We start from the raw sequence: 14,385 nt of genomic DNA, 5'->3' as shown, positions 1-14,385 counted from the left end.
GTATCGCTTCGGCTAGGCTAGGATGCTGAATCAGATAAATTTTCAAAAATTTCTCCCTCTTTTAACTTGTTAATTTTAGTAAATGACCTTGCGAAAAAAAACCTCTAAAAAAAGAGTAATGAGAAAACGTATTTCAAATTGGATAGTGGACCGATAACGACAGGTCGTCACCACAAAAATATAATCAGTAAGATTGATTGACAATTACTTTAATGATAACACGAAGGCTAACCCCTCGGGCACGAAGGCTTCGGATGTTTGATTTTTTTTTGTATATTCCATTCATTCCTCAGGGCACAATTATGTATCGATTTCAAACCATTTGGTTATTGAGCGAATAATTTACCACACCGGCTGCGAGCCATAACTTACCATCAGCTGGAAGATCAAATTAATTGGAATGTGATATCAAACTAACAACAGAGAAAAAACAGATTGTCTATTTTTAATCCAAATATATTTTTATTAAAACGAGAGTTTCATGTTCGTATCTGTGTGTATGTGTGTGTGTGTCTGTGTGTCTGTGTGTATGGATGTTTGTGTGTTATTCATTTTTTTGCTTGGTTTGTTTTCTTTTATAAATTATGCTTGTTGCATCGTATCCATTATCATTCTCGATAATCCAACATTGAATCGATTCGGTGTATTGTGTTTTGTTTATACTGCTGGTTCTTGTTGCCAACTGGTGAACATTAATGTACATTCGGTCAGGGTAACGTAACATTTTGTCCAATTGTATTTTTTTCCAATTTTATTTTACACCGACATTCGTATTTACAATTTTACACTTACGTAGATAGGTTTTGCTCGCTTTAGTTTAATTAATTAAATTAATCTACGGCAGACATCGATGCAGTTTTTACCGCTGCCGCTCAGCTGACTGTTTTCATTTAACTAATCCTACCTTCAGTTTATTCAACAGTTGTCTTTCCACTACGGAAGCTACAATTTCCATTTTGTTTTTTCTTGTATGTTTTTACAACAGTTGGTTTGGGATAATGTTTTGTAGTTTAAAGTGGAGAATAGGAGTAAAAGAATCCCGTAGCTTCGTAGAAAGATGCTCATATATATTTTAGTGCCGAGTTGACTAACTCCTGTCATAAGTGGCCGACCGTGTTAGTTTTACTTCTATACAGTTTCCATCCAAGGTGAGTAACAATTACTAAGAGATTTTTCTATTTTGATGGATCAAAATCCACAGCTGTGGTGGAGCGGAGAGCAGCACTTCGTACTGTACGGTTTGATTGATAGTTGTGCAGTTTGCTTTAGTTTCTTTTTGTTTCACATTATTGTTTTATGCTACATTTGCAAAAAAAAAAAAACCAATTGGTATATACAGGCTCAGAGCTCCTAACTAAGCTGGAGAGCTGATGCAGTACTGGTGTTGTACTGGTTTAGGAAATTGGGTTTGCATTAGCAGTCAACTAAGCGAATCAAATACTTACTATTTGATACAGTTGCAAAAAAAATCCCTTTTTACTGTGCGAAACAGATTATTTTGGTATGGAAATCATATTCTGATTGAAACGGACCTTTGATTGTATGTGCAGCTGTAGCTCATAAAATGTGGGTTAAACCTGTGATCTAAGTGTTCAAACTAATTTTCAAACTAATTTTCAAACTAATATTCAAATATCAGTTCAAAATATTTTTTAACCCGCTCAGTCATTTGCTATTTGGGGGTGGTGTAATCGTTATGGGTTCCGTTGTGAATTTCCGATTCGAACAACTTTTTTCTCTTCTCGCGTTTTTTGCCACGTTATGTGGCAAGGGATTTTCTCCTGCTTGGTACACATGATTTATGTTTGCAATTGTCATTACCATATCTCATGGTGTCTTTGCACCTGCAGCGATGTTCACAGATTATTTATACCGCCCATACCAGAATCACCGTTCGACATCGCATCCTCCTGTGAAAAGTTGTGGGTGGGAGAAAATATTGGGTTGTTTGGTTTGCTCGAACCGAAGTGTTTAAAAAATGATTTACGTTTTACAGCCGCACCTGTCATTTTCTTCTTCCAGATGCAGATTGGGCTGCACGATTTCATGTTTTTGCGGGTACACTTTTAATGAGCACATAATAACGAATTAATGACGTGATATGTTACAATTGTCGCCAGTAAGTGGAGGTGGGCAGCAGCCAGGACGGCATTACCGTGGTCACCGTGCTGCATGGCCGCCGGGTTTTCACCTGTGAACGATGCGAGAAGCGAAAGAGGAAAAGAATATAAGTATGGCCAGTAAAATTGGCGTGATACGTGATTTGAACTATTATTAAAACAAAATTGAGCCCAGTTTTGCGCACGTTGAATAATAAATAAGAGGAAATTAATGGGTGTCTATATTCTTTCCGGTGGTCAACCGAATTGGTCGTGCACGGATGAAGGTGGTGGGTTTCCATAAAGAAGTCTTCTGTTGGAATCGTTTGGTTTCATGAAATCGCATAAATTTTATTTTTTTCAGGACATGGCCGCCAAGTGAAAAAGTCATTGAATTAAAAAAAACATATTTGAGTAACGAAATGGTTAACCAATATAAGCTTTTTCGCATTCTTTGTATCAAAAAGTCATTTAATAAATTTACTAACATGTACAACAATATTTCTATAGTCAACAGTTATTTTTTTTTGTACTGCAGTTGATGTGCACGGAGAAAAATACAGAAAGTCGATTTATAGAATATAAAATTGAAACAGATATGTTTAACAACATGCCCGAAGAAAAATCTCTAGATCAAATATGACAAAATTCAAATAGAAAGTTTGAGTTTCATGACATGTGGCGAAATATGACATTTTCGAAATTTCGAGTTATAAGAGCTAAGTGTATAATTTTATTTGACAACTTTTTGTCAAATATTTGAATGTTTAACAAATCACTTCTTAGGACCTTGACTAGTTCTGAAAGAACTCTGTTGAACAAACGTAACAAAGTACTCCAATATAATAACGCATTCCTAATCCGAAAGTACCAGCATATATGATTTCAACGTACCCGATGATATTGCAACTAGACAAAATATGACCACAGATCACATTCAGGATCTAGCAAAGTCGTAGTTTTACTCATAGGAAATAAGTATGTCTGAGCCATATAAATCACCAGGTAATGATGCAATCCTTCCTGTCATTGTTCAAGTGAGCACAGGATGTTCAACTTCCTCTTTAGGTATCTGAATTGTTTGGTGCTAGTTTGCGGTTGAAACATATCCTACAAAGTTGGCGGGAAGTTCGATAAACCCACGAAAAAGGTTAAAACGAGTCTAACCAATCATATAACCTAATTAGCTATCTGTCGTTTACGTTGAAACTAATGGAAAAACTTATTAATGGCTTTATTTAATCAGAATACCTAAAGTTGATACTTTTCAACATACACTCAAAAGTTGAACAGTGCGAAACCACGTCAATATTGTGCGGAATTAGCACACCCAATGATTAAGATTGAAACCTGTACAACGAATGTTTGTAGTACAAGACATGACACATTTGATGACCTAGCGTATTTTGAATGTATTAGGCGTCCAAACCACTACACTTATAAAGTATCAGTTTGTGTTCAGCAGGCTATACCAGCCTTTGAGGTAGAACAGTCAAAACTGATAGGTTGGGTACTAACTAAATGAATGGAAATATTATCTGATTGATGTATAATTCCGAACATTTAGAAACATCATTGAATCATTAACAATTCAAAAGACATTAGATTTGTTCAAAACAACACGCATTTAACTATGACTTTGTTTTTTTTTTCATAAGCATTCAGTTCTACGCTACCGTCATCAGCGCGTCAGCTAATTCTTTGGCAAAAAAAGATCGCTAATGGCTGCTAGGGATGGTCCATCGTTTTGATTTCGATTTCTGTCAATGGATTCAATGTACAACTGTTGCGTAACGCATATCACACATTTTTTTGTGTGAAGTCAGAGTAATCATTGTGCATTTTGAGAGGACATATTGGTTAATTAAAGCTCGAACTTTTGCGTGTACATGTATCAATTCGCATACCAGCATGAAAAAATAGAAAAAAATCATGTTTAAGGGATTTGGCAATGATGTTGCATACTGAAATCCGATAACAAAAGAGTGAATAACTGGTCATGCAAGTTATTATTGAAACTGCGGAACGTTGTCACAGGCATTCTTTGTCTTTTCCTGTGATTAATGATGGTTGTGAGGATGACTGAACCACAAGTTTTCGAAATAATTGAATGGTATAGTATGCGGTACATTATTAAATAATAATTTAATTTTCACGGAAAAGTAGACTGGACGATTTTGGTATTCTGGTGAATACCGATGCAGGTAGGGAACGGCTTAAGCAGTAGCGCCTATTTTAATCAGTCGAAGAAAGCAGGAGTTTACTCCTGGATTTTGATCAATATCGACAATTTCAATGATGGAAACGAAAACTTTGATTGTCTAGCTGTCTTATGAATATACGAAATACCGTTAACCACAAAGAAATCATACAGAAATCATCATTCGAGACAAATCGACCTATATTGCAGCCATTCAGGAGCCACTTCGGGTGCTGAAAAAAACGCCTGCGAAACAGAGGGAAAACTGCTAAAAATAGGTTCGGGGTGATTGGAATAGTGTCCCTCGATTGGTAGCTTTAATTGATTATTGTTAAAGTTTGCTAACCTAGTTCTACAATCTGAAAACAAGTTCTCACAGAGAAAAAGATAGAGAACAGATTGATACTTCTGTTCGAATTCCACCCAACACATTTCAAGTATTTCGTCTCAATACACAGGCGGTTCCTAAAGCTGCTTAGAATATGTTCCCTTCATTATATGGTTCGAAAGGTTCCGATGAGACGAGAAAAAGTTACTATGGGGCCAAAATAATCTGCTGGGGGGAAAAAACTGAAGGCTTATTTAAGGGCACGAGTTTTAGGGTTTAGCGCCTTTAACATAACATCTGAAAATTCAAATCGTTATGAAAATATGCTCGTGAACACACAAGAGCAATACACCAACTAGTAGAGATCTGCTTATGTATGTTCATGTGTAAACAAGTCTGAACATGTTTTAACATAAGCATGTTGTTCATGGTGTCGCGCTGAAATGTCTAAAGTAAATGATGCAACAGTATATACATATTTACGAGTGCGTATGTGTGTGTACGCGTGTGTGTGTTCAAAGCTAGTAAGTGCAGCGCACGGTGTGTCCGAAATACCGGATTGTCATAGTTTAATGTACCTCGGATTTCTTTCACCAAAAGTTAGTTTGGGTCCTTACATTTCAAAATCGGCCGGTTTTAAAAAAATCTATCTGGGGAAAATTGAATAAAATTGATTTAAATTTTTAGCGTTTTTTCAACCTAATTTTTTTTATTTGATTGGTAATCTATACAAATCGTGTAACATCAACTTGAAGACAATTGAGTTCCATTTCAATTACCTGCGTTTCTTTAATCAAAAATTTTTACTTTTAACCGAATCACTTGCAATAATTTATAAATATTACAGTCCTCCCATAATAATGGATCACTTTAAAAGATGTATGAATTTAAAACAATCATTTATGGCCAATTTTATTGTAAAAAAAGTAATCTATAAATGTTTTCAGTTACAGAAATATGTAATCTTTCACTTGATTGAGTATTTGTTTCCATGTTTTATACATATGGTACATCATAACTTTTTGCCGCTTTACGTAGCCTTCCCGTCTTCCCGTATTTTTCAAAGACTCAACACTGTTCAGCTTCCGTTTTAGAACCCAATATAAGTTGATAGGGTGTTTTAACTGGTTAAAATCATATTTGAATCGAAGTGATTCATAATTGTGAGAAACTACCTTGGCTTGGTCCCTATCATGGAACATTTAGAAAATAACTTATTTTTATAGAAAAATCGCTTTCAACCATCAATACTTTGATGAATCGTGAAGAACTCACCTTCATTTTTGTGTATCAGCTATTTTTTGCACGAGAATTAGCTATTACATAGAAACCTTATGAATGAGGAGCGCGCTACTTACGTTGATTGAGAAAAACGATAAATATTTTGAAAGATTGTAGATGACAATATTATACGCTTATAAAAAACGCATCTATCTTGGAATAAAAACGATGTTTTCTGTGTTCAAAGCTAGCGAATATGGTATGTTTTACTGCAAAAATGCTACATGCCTTCAAACAGTTTTTTTAACTGAGTCAAATAACATGAAACAAAAAAGTGATCCGTAATTGTGGGAGATCCATAACTGTTGGGGGAGTGTATACTTGATAAAATACGTCAACAGTTGTAAATTGTTTTTTATCGGTCTGATTTCTTTTTTTTTGTTACAAAGGTTAATAAAAACTCAAATGTTTTATTCCTGGTGTTTTTTTCTAGATGGTTAAAACATACTATAGTATACAATATAGCAGCTTCCGCAAAGAACTTTGGGATACATTTCACTATCTTTGTCGCATTCGTGAATAAAGCAGTGTTTATGGTTTTTGAAGCGTATTATGTATTATGCAACGATTAGTTTCTTTCGCGAATTTCGGAATATTTTCTGTGTTTTTCTACAGACATAGATCACACGAAGTTGTATAAACATCTTTCCTCCTCGTACAAAAACACAATCTCTTCGAAGTAGACAACATTAATCCATAGCATAGTTAACATCCAAAGGAATGCTGTCTCTAGTGTATAAGTGATAAATAAATTAAATTAGATGCGGTGATTTTTTTTTTCAAGTATTTTTTTATGTTGTCACTTGTATTTTTGTATGTTTCTCTCAAAACCGGAGGGGGGGCAAATCGAATGCTACGTTTTTTTTCCAGGGGGGAGTTGAAGTTTTCCCAGATAACCAGAAATCGTATAAAAATGGCAATACAAAATTGTATAAACATCCAGTTTCAATCGAAATTGTATAAAATTCATGACATAACCAGTTCAAGTTATCTTTCATCATATATGGGTCGTACAGTCCGTGATATTTGACTGCATATTTTTCCACGTATGAATGCACACAAAAAATCAGATTTCATCGCAGTAGAGTTATCTACACTGCCGTGGGCTGGCGTTTTGACGTAAGCGCCAAATTTTCCAATTTCATTTTTTTATGGATTACTATAGTATAGGTTGCCACCTTGTAAATGTTTGTTGCCGTTTTAAAAAAGGTTGATAAATAACTGAGAAATATCAAGAATAAAAAGTGACGTTAGAGCGTTTTTGCATAGAAGTGACGTGGTACGGATACGATAATACTGCCTATAATTGCATATCAGTCCCATCTGGAAAATCATCAAGTTGAGAAAACAGCGCTTGAAGATGTTTTTTTGTTTTGGATATTTCTCCTGTTTGGGGTGGGCTATTCTAATTTTTTCGTCATGATGTAATGAAATAGATCTCAATCATAACTTCTTCATTGAAGAGTTGCCTTTGTCGCGTAAATTACAATGAAAAATATGGAAGAGACTAATATGCGATTATTTAGGCCATCGAGCAGCAAAATAATCGCTTATTAGTCTCACTCTCAACCACTCGGTGTACTACTCCATATTTTTCTCTAGTATTTTGAATATGGGCAGACGTTTATGGCCGCAGACAACGTCTAAATATTCTGCATGGAGAATGGCGGAAACATCCACCCATTACTTACCCCGACTTTAAGGTCGTCGTTGAAAAAGCAAAATATAAGGTTGAATTCTTGGATATGCTACTGATTAATATCCTTTCTTATGTCTTCAGTGTTTCGAATTCGAAATACTTGCTGAATAAAATTATTCCGCATTAGCCCGTGCATTAAGCATATTGGAAAAGTGGTATTGAGAAAGGGAAGTTTCCAAATTCATTACAACAATGACTTGACGGAAGACGACGGCGATGAAAAGAGATACAAGCTGTTTTTAGCTAAGCAACTAAAAATTTCTGAGTTCTGACAATTTTAACTTGAATAATTATTTGAAGTGAGCAGATAATCCACAGAAAATTACCTAACCCCTTGCAGAAAGCAGCATTGCTCAAGGTTTATCCCTCTGATTGACGAAACCAATAACCCTTCGGGAATGAACTTTCAGAAAAAGTTGCAGTTTCAGTGTCTACTTAAAATTATCTTTTGTGTGGAATTTATTTAAAATAACCTTGCAATTATTAATTATTTGGAAATTTTTAACAGTAAAAAGCTTGAGAAAACAGTACCAAGTATCAATTATATGGATTGTAGAAAAAATATGGCCCTACTCAGGAAAAACATTTGGTGGGACTGATATGCGATTATTCTCAAGATGGGACAATTTGACCTCACATTTTTTTCCGACTTTTTTCAAATAAAACATACTTTTTCGTTTCCTTAATCGATAATAGAGCAAGAAATAGATGGAATCCGATATTTAACTCAAAAACGATGAAAACCAATATGGGACTGGTATGCGATTATAGGCAGAGTATATCGTGCTTGTGAAGTGCATAATATTAATTATATCATTGCTGCTGACCGACCAGTACGCATGGCAAACTAGACTACTCAGGCGCACCGACGTCACTTTTTATGCAAAACGTTAAAATGGTTTTGCTATTTTGCAGGAGAAGTGACGTTAGCGTTAGAACTCAATGCATTTACATAAATACACGTTTCAAAGCAATGGGATACGTTATTCAACATATTTACTCAAATTCTATAAGATTAGATTGCGTAACAAAGCGCTTCTGTTAATTTGCGAACGATTCAGACAAAATCGCTTCTGAAGCGATTTTGTGCTTCTGGCGCCTACGTCAAAATTACAACCTACGGCAGTACAGTGCTAAACTTAATTGCAGTTGTTACAATTCACTTGCTTCTAGTTGCTTTTTACTTCCCAGCTTCAGGTCGTTACTTTGGTCTCCTGTAGAAAATTCAATCGGGTGGACTTTCAACCCACCTATACCGTTGGTCACTGAGTGAAATTCACAGATTATACACTAATACTGAGCGGAAACAAGTCAAAAAGACTCAAAATTATTCTAACAAAGAACAGCTTGAAAATTACGAGACCATACAAATTTTTTATTAAAATTGCTTTCCGCGGGAAGGGAGAGTTAGTAGGGATTTATTTTTACTAGCGCATATCTTTTTTCACGATGAGGCGTCCGTCGGGCACTCCGCTCGGTGGGGGTGTAGGTGCTGATTGGGTGGCTTGGCTGCGTTGCTGTTTTAGAGATGCGGTGATTTAGCTGGTCGGATCCGGTCTTCTGGCCAGCTGGGCGTTGTAGTATCGGACAAGGCGGCCTCGGTGGTTATCGGCGTCACAAGGGTAGCACCGGCTTGTTGATCGATGGATGATCGGCTGGCGGTAACCCGGAGGGTGTCACTGTTGCACTCTGGATGGCTTCAACTGACTTTAACTTGCCTTTCACCACGGCCGCGGTTTTCAACGACGCGCCAAAACTTAGCGTACAAAATGGCCTTCCAATTTGGCCACAAAAGGTCTCACTTAGGGCTTTATTCCGCCAAAACTTCGACACTGGATCTTTAACGCGCGACTACACTCCTCCGGGTTATCATCAAAAACTCTCCCGCATATTTGCTATCCGAACTTTTTATTTACAACTTGTCCGCTTTCCATCGTAGACCCTCCCTGCCGCGTAGCGCACCACCCCGTTGTTTGTACCCGACGACTCGAAGCTTTTATAAACTTATCGTTTAGTTTGGTGTCAGGGTTTCAATTATCATTATTTGATTTTTTTAGAACAATTTATTGATTTTACCTAATCTAATACTTGTTTTCTCTTAAATTTAAATTTTATATACATGCAAAATACAACAAAATAGTTTAAATAAATAATTCATATAAACAAACAATAGAAATAATTTACATACAAAAACTAAGCAAAATGACACCAAACGAGGCTATTAAACAAAAATTAAACAAAACTCAAACATAACAATAGAGTATGTATATGCGTAATTTTTGCTTAGATATTTACTGACAATTATTTATACGCGTAAACAAACAACAGGCATCGTCAAACACAAATTCTGGACCTGGCACTGCGGTTTGCTAACACGAAAAAAATACAATATAAATAGGAGTAAAGATCAAGCTGGCTCAGCGATCAAAGGATTTTATTGTGACCGTCAAAGAGTTTGGTCACACAGTACAAAATTGAAAACTCCTATAACAGTTGTAAGAGGATTGCATAATGAATTTTATACAATTTACTTTTTCGTGACATGACAGTCTAAATCGTCTATTATGAAACACGAAATCGTTGAATAGTAAAGAATGATACCATTTTTATGTCAAATTTATTTTAAATTAAAATGTCCCTTTCAGCAACTCTGGTTTTCATAATCTAGTTCCTGAAAGATTTAAAGAATTGGGTATAAATCATGAACGCAGTTTAGACTGAAAAAAAATCACTCAAAAAATGGCACATACAGTCGGGTTTCACATAAACATGGGCAATGCCTTGAAAGATTTTTAATGTTTGTTGATTGCAATTGCTTGAATCGCCTAACAGTTGAAAAGAAGGTCAATGCAGATTGCATGTTATTATTCTTTCGTATATGAGGTAATATTGAGTTACATATTGACTTCAGAGTCTATAAATAGATTTGGGTCAACATTAAAGACATCATATACGATTTACAGGTTACTAGATAAAATTCGTTGACATGCAGCATCGTAAAATAGACTCTGAGGATAGGGAATAAGAGCAGTGATCGGAACGTTGTGGGTTCGAGGCTGAACACAGCCTTGTAAAATATAATAAAGACAAATGCCGCATCCAACCTAAATAATATTAATACATACCAAAGAAAGTACTGAGGTTTAATGGTACGCGTACTTGTCATTAAAAAAAATGAAATTGTTGCTACTCAATTTTATGTTTTTTTTTTATTATTTGGAAAACTTAGGTTGTATATAATGCAAAATTTATTCGCAGTACAGGTTATACACTGCTGCGTTTTAATTCGTAGAGCATCGTAGAAGCATCATAATACGGGTGAAACGGAATTGTATGTATGCTTGAATTATAGCAATAGAAAATTCTACTAAGTAGCAAACAGAGTTGTTCATACCTCAGATTTTAAGCAAAAGGTAATTGTTATAGAATTGTAAAAAATGGAATAAAAAGTTGTATATTAGGGTGGGGAAAAGTGATCAATTTTCCAGAACCAGGTTATTTTGGTTCAATTTGAGGCCCCAAACAATCCTAAACCCACCGGAGGCCGATTGGTTTTGTCTCCGTTTGGCGCATTGCATTTCAAATTTGTATGGAAATTTGTATGGGAAAACCCACTTCTTTGCATTACCCTTTCTGGGGAGCTAAGCTCAGGATCTTTAATACACTACACTACGTAGAAATATAGTATTTTAGATGTTTAACAACTTTGCCGAAGCTACTAAAGAGCTATGATGTCCTGAAAAAACGCTATAGCCGTTCAAAGTTGAGTATGTCGAATCAAATGCCGAAAATCACTTTTTTGTCAACACTGCCAGTGTACCGGCGTCAGTAGGATAGCTATCAGAAGTAACCTTTCGTATCAATTTATACACTGAGCTAGACTAGACAAACAAATTTAGGTTAATATTTAGGGCGCAAGTAGGATTTACAACATGTTTCAGAGGTTAATTATGATAGATATCTGATTGACGGCGGTACACTGGTAGTGTTGGCAGGAAACATGATTTTCAGCATTTAGTTCGACATACTTAACTTTGAACAGCTATAGCATTTTTTCTGGACATCGTAGATACTTAGTGTCTTCGGCAAAGCTGTTAAGCATCAAAAAACCTACCTTTCGAAGTTTTAAAACGTATGGTTTAAGCCTTTCTGAGCTCTATAGAGAGCAAAATGCAAAAAAGTGGGTTTTCCCATACAAATTTTCATACAAATTTGAAATGCAATGCGCCAAGCGAAGACAAAACCAATCGGCCTCCGGTAAGTTTAGTATTGTTTGGGGCCCCTAATGGAGCCAATAAAACTTGGTTCTGGCTTTGTGCTATCAAGTTTCATTTTTTCCATATAACGATTCCCCACCCTATTGTATATCTTTAACTGCGCGAACCATTTTGGTACGTATATTGCCTCCACTTTGGTACTTATGAGCTCATATAGAACGTTATATACAACTTTATCAGATTGTACAAGGGTGCTGCTATCTCAACAACAACTGAAATATACGGACCAAATTGTTTGCTGGGTTGTGACCAAATGCTACGAGGGCGGAGGGGGGCTTTGAAAATCATGAAAAAAAATGCTACGTCTTTTAAGTATGTTCCCTAATACAATATATCACCAAGTCCCCGTCAAGAATTAATATAGTAAAACCCTGATAAGATTTAAAATGGCATCTGTGGTAAATTTTTGGGTCCTGTGCAACACCCAGATTACGACAATACACATATTGGGTAGTATTAGGTCATATACAGCTATTCTTCATTAAACAGAAGTCGTCATTTTGGATTTCAAAATGGCATGTGGAGTTGATTTCCGGTCTCTGAGCTTCGTTTTGATTCCGGAAATACTAATATTGGGCGGAATTCGGTTATTTTAAGTTGATTTCAAGAAACTAGAAGCTGTCATCGTTTCCCCAAATGATTTTTCGGCAAAGGTTTGCGGTGTTTACGATAGCGACGCAGCAGATCTACTAGAATCAAAAAACTTATATTATCTCATTAGTTTGTGCCGAGTATCTGAACGATCATTTTTATAAGTACATATTTTGTTTTCAGTGCAAACGGGAACATTTCTCCTAAAAAACATATTTTGAGCGCTGAGAATTGTATAAATTTCTTTTCTCGGCAAAGTTAAATTTCGTGTATTGAAATACGATCGTTCAACGACGGGAAAATTTGATAACGAACATTAAAAAAGATGAAGAAAATCGGTTTAGTAGTCTTACCGCAATCGTAAACACGGCAAAGTCATTTTTGAGAAGCCGAGATAAACGTGGATAAAATTCTAAGTTTAGCTTATGCGGCCATGGCGAGGCGTGCTGCAAATCGCTCAGATCTTTATGAAAATCTTTGCAAATGTTCTCAAGGTGTTGTACTTTCAGATAATGCAATAAAAAAAATTCGATTTTTTGAAAACTAAAAAGGTATATAACCCCTTAATAATTGGGGAGAAATTTTGAGTGTGTGAAAAATTCATTGATTCACTGATTCGATTTATTTCATCACGCATCTAGTTCACGTATAAGAACTCAAGAGTTTACACTTGATAAAAACACAACACAGCTGAACACAGCTGATTGCATACAAGCCTGAGGAGTAGGATTCTACACGTGCGCCGGCAATCTTGCATGAAATCTGCCGAGGTATTGTATTCTAACACGAGTAACAACGCTCTTCTTGTGCTTCGATGCAATTCGGAAATGATAAATGAAACGGAATGCCCAATCAGGGGCCTCGATGAGCTTTATTATGGAGCATTTGAGCAGGTTACAATTATTTACTTTTCAAAGTTTTGATGAGCGATTAAAACCTGAAAAAAACCTATTGACTAGGTATACCTCGCTAAATCAAGATAGTGAGCACAGATTCCTGTTCGAACCGAGGAATAGGTGTTGGAAACATTCTCAAAATTTATTCAGCAGTGGGAATAGTTTTCCGAATGCAATATATTGCAGTATACATAATGTAAATATTATGCATGATTTATCTAATTCGGTTTATTACAGTTTAATTATGGTTTACACACGCCATAAAAGATATCGTACCGTTCAAAATGTGCACCAGTGTCGAGGCCGCCACCGCATTGTTTGACACGCATGAGTAATTTCCGGAGTTAAGGGTATTGGTATGGGATATGACCAGTTCCGAGAAGCGATTATCTATCGAAGTAGAATTAAATAACAGTTAAGTGTACATGGTCAGAATTGGACATTCATTGGTGTGATAAGCGAATTTGGATTAATTATTTAGTGTGCTTCCGCCACACCAGCAACTAAATGGATCCTAATCCTGAAACTTACCGGCCTCGGTGGATACGTTAACACCTCGGTGAACATCGTAATTGATCATCCGATTGTTATGGTACCAGAAGATGTACAACGGTGGCTCGTTGCTCTTGACGACCCGACAGGTGAGCCGCAACGTCGAGCCAGGTTTGAGATATTTTTCCGATGGGCCGAAAATTTCCGCCTTTGCTTCTGTAAGTGGAAAAGACAGCGTGGTGAAATGTGCGGAACGGCTGCCACACGATGCTTTCTGCAGAACTTACCCACTACGTCCAATTGGATGAATATCGAGGTTGGCGGATGGGTCGAAACTTGGCATTCGTACGGACCGGCATCCCGTAGCTGGACGTATTTGATTTGCAGTGGCCATTCCTGGAAGAGGAAATAATGAATACCGCATCCATTAGTTTGTTAAAAATTCGATGCTATTGTGATCTTTCGCCTCAAATCGGTATGATATTCCATAATGCATTCCACTCATTGATATTAGGAGATTAA

General features: G+C 36.2%; 1 protein-coding gene across 4 annotated transcripts in view; it reads right to left on the bottom strand.

Annotated features, from left to right (window-relative positions):
• Positions 1-442: 442 nt before the first annotated feature.
• Positions 443-14,385, bottom strand: part of LOC129732484 (uncharacterized) — a 227,407-nt gene continuing 213,464 nt past the window's right edge. For 2 of the 4 annotated variants that reach the window (XM_055693392.1, XM_055693391.1), the window contains 4 exons: positions 14,151-14,259; positions 13,903-14,079; positions 13,648-13,761; positions 443-2,191 (listed from right to left, as the gene is read on the bottom strand). In XM_055693392.1, coding sequence (XP_055549367.1) covers positions 2,067-2,191; positions 13,648-13,761; positions 13,903-14,079; positions 14,151-14,259 — 525 coding nt within the window. In that variant the 3' untranslated portion in view covers positions 443-2,066. The remainder of the gene's footprint in view (positions 2,192-13,647; positions 13,762-13,902; positions 14,080-14,150; positions 14,260-14,385) is intronic. The other 2 variants (XR_008729272.1, XR_008729273.1) reach the window with 2 other exon arrangements.

The sequence above is a fragment of the Wyeomyia smithii genome, chromosome 3, assembly GCF_029784165.1.
Source record: "Wyeomyia smithii strain HCP4-BCI-WySm-NY-G18 chromosome 3, ASM2978416v1, whole genome shotgun sequence".
NCBI lineage: Eukaryota > Metazoa > Arthropoda > Insecta > Diptera > Culicidae > Wyeomyia > Wyeomyia smithii.
This window is presented reverse-complemented; position numbering and strand designations above follow the sequence as displayed.